We start from the raw sequence: 1,729 nt of genomic DNA, 5'->3' as shown, positions 1-1,729 counted from the left end.
CTGTAGAACCAGGAACATTATATATATGTATGTATACATACATATACGTATACATGCAGGGTCTGGTGGCAGGCTGCCCAGAGCTAGGCTTAGCCTGTTCATCTCTCAGAAATGGGGGGGTCAGAGGAAGCGACTATGCTCAGCCTGCCTAGGCCTGCCTCTGTCCTCCTCCAAGCAGGAAGCGTCATTCGGGATTTGCTAACACCCACGCAGAGTGGACAAGACAGATACACTTTGCTCGCTGGGGCGATTCCCTGAAGGCGGATGCAGGCATTGCCTAAAGCGCACCCTCACCCGCCTGAAGCACTTTTTGTACAGTCAGACGACGATTTCCCCCCCAGTCACCCCTGACTGGGGGCCACATGATTGAGAGGTGCCAATTGCCACCTTGTCCTCCGCAGCGTCTGCCCTGGCCGCTCCCGGGAAGAGCTCCAACGCCAGGTCGTCGCGGGCGGGGCCCTCGACAATGAAACCTCTGCCAAAGAGGAGTGACCCTGGGGCTCCACGCTGGCGGCCAGTGCTTGGGCGCGCAGCCGTAGACCCGGCGCTGCCCATCCCGCGTATCCCGGGCGGGGCGCGGCTCGGCTAACCCGCCTCCCTTCCATCCTCCCGGCGCCCGCCCGCGGCGGCCATGGGGGCGCGGCTGGGGCGACGGGCAAGAGCAGATGCCCCTGCGGGGCCGAGTGCCGGGCCGGCGCCCTACGAGCGCCGGGTGCGCTGGCTGCGAGAGATCCAGTCCACGCTCCGGGAGCGGCGGCCGGAGCGCGCTCGGCAGCTGCTGCGCCTCCTGCGCCAGGCGAGAGAAAGAGCGGGGCGGCCCGGGATTGGGGGTGTCAGAGAGGGGCCGGGGTTGCGGGCTCAGGGGTGGGTGCGTTCCCAGCGGCAGGCGTTGAGGTTCTTGCCTGGAGGGAGGGTGCGGATTAAAGCGGGGGTGGGTGGGTGGGCAGGTGGGGCTGGTAGATTGCTCATTAAAAGATGGGGCTGGCATGTTGGGGCACTGGGATTTGAAGTCGGTCGTGGTATGTGTGTGTGTGTGTGTGTGTGTGTGGAGGGACCACCCGTCAGGAGCTAAGAGACCCCATTTGGACCTCAAGAGCCGGAGTGGGCGAGGATAGGGGCATCTCATGCTGAAGGACAAAGGGAAGAATACAGCTCCCCATCCTGTAGGAAAAAAAGAAGCAGCGGGTCTGGGAGACCGGGTCCTGGGAGGCGTAGCCCAGATGGCCAGGAGACAGATACCATAGCAGCCCAGACAAAAGCCACAGCGCACGCACCACCCTTTCTAACAGGCAGTTTGGGCTCACCTAGGATATGTACCTTGCTCATTGCATCGCCACATCTGGCCTTTGGGTACCCTAGCCAGATTTCCTGAGCCCTGAGTTGCCCTGTCCCGGCATGACCCCTTGGGCAAATCACTTCCTACTCAGCTGTGGCTGCTGTTCCCACCTCGAAGGTAGATGCTTAAGAGTTAGAGAAAACTGGCAGAAATGATGAGCCAGGACCCCCAATAGAAAGCTGAGAGAAGGCGGGGCTAGGGAATGTAGTTCGCTGTTATGGAATTTGAGAGGACTCAGCTCTGTCCCCAGAAAACGGGATAAACCAGGCATGGTGGTATATGCCTGTATTCCCAGCACTTGGGAGATGGAGGCAAGAGATCAGGAGTTCAAGGTCAGCCTCAGCTATGTAGCAAGTTCAGGACCAACCTATAAGGAGAGAGAGAGAGAGAGAG

At 60.3% G+C, this 1,729-nt stretch overlaps 1 protein-coding gene across 1 annotated transcript in view; it reads left to right on the top strand.

Annotated features, from left to right (window-relative positions):
* Nucleotides 1-204: 204 nt before the first annotated feature.
* The window catches only part of Lrrc75b (leucine rich repeat containing 75B), an 8,274-nt gene continuing 6,749 nt past the window's right edge, over nucleotides 205-1,729 (top strand). Inside the window, exon 1 of the mRNA XM_031347880.1 lies at nucleotides 205-796. Within this exon, the coding sequence (XP_031203740.1) occupies nucleotides 632-796 (165 nt within the window). The 5' untranslated portion in view covers nucleotides 205-631. The remainder of the gene's footprint in view (nucleotides 797-1,729) is intronic.

The sequence above is a fragment of the Mastomys coucha genome, unplaced genomic scaffold (assembly GCF_008632895.1).
Source record: "Mastomys coucha isolate ucsf_1 unplaced genomic scaffold, UCSF_Mcou_1 pScaffold3, whole genome shotgun sequence".
Classification (NCBI taxonomy): domain Eukaryota; kingdom Metazoa; phylum Chordata; class Mammalia; order Rodentia; family Muridae; genus Mastomys; species Mastomys coucha.
This window is presented reverse-complemented; position numbering and strand designations above follow the sequence as displayed.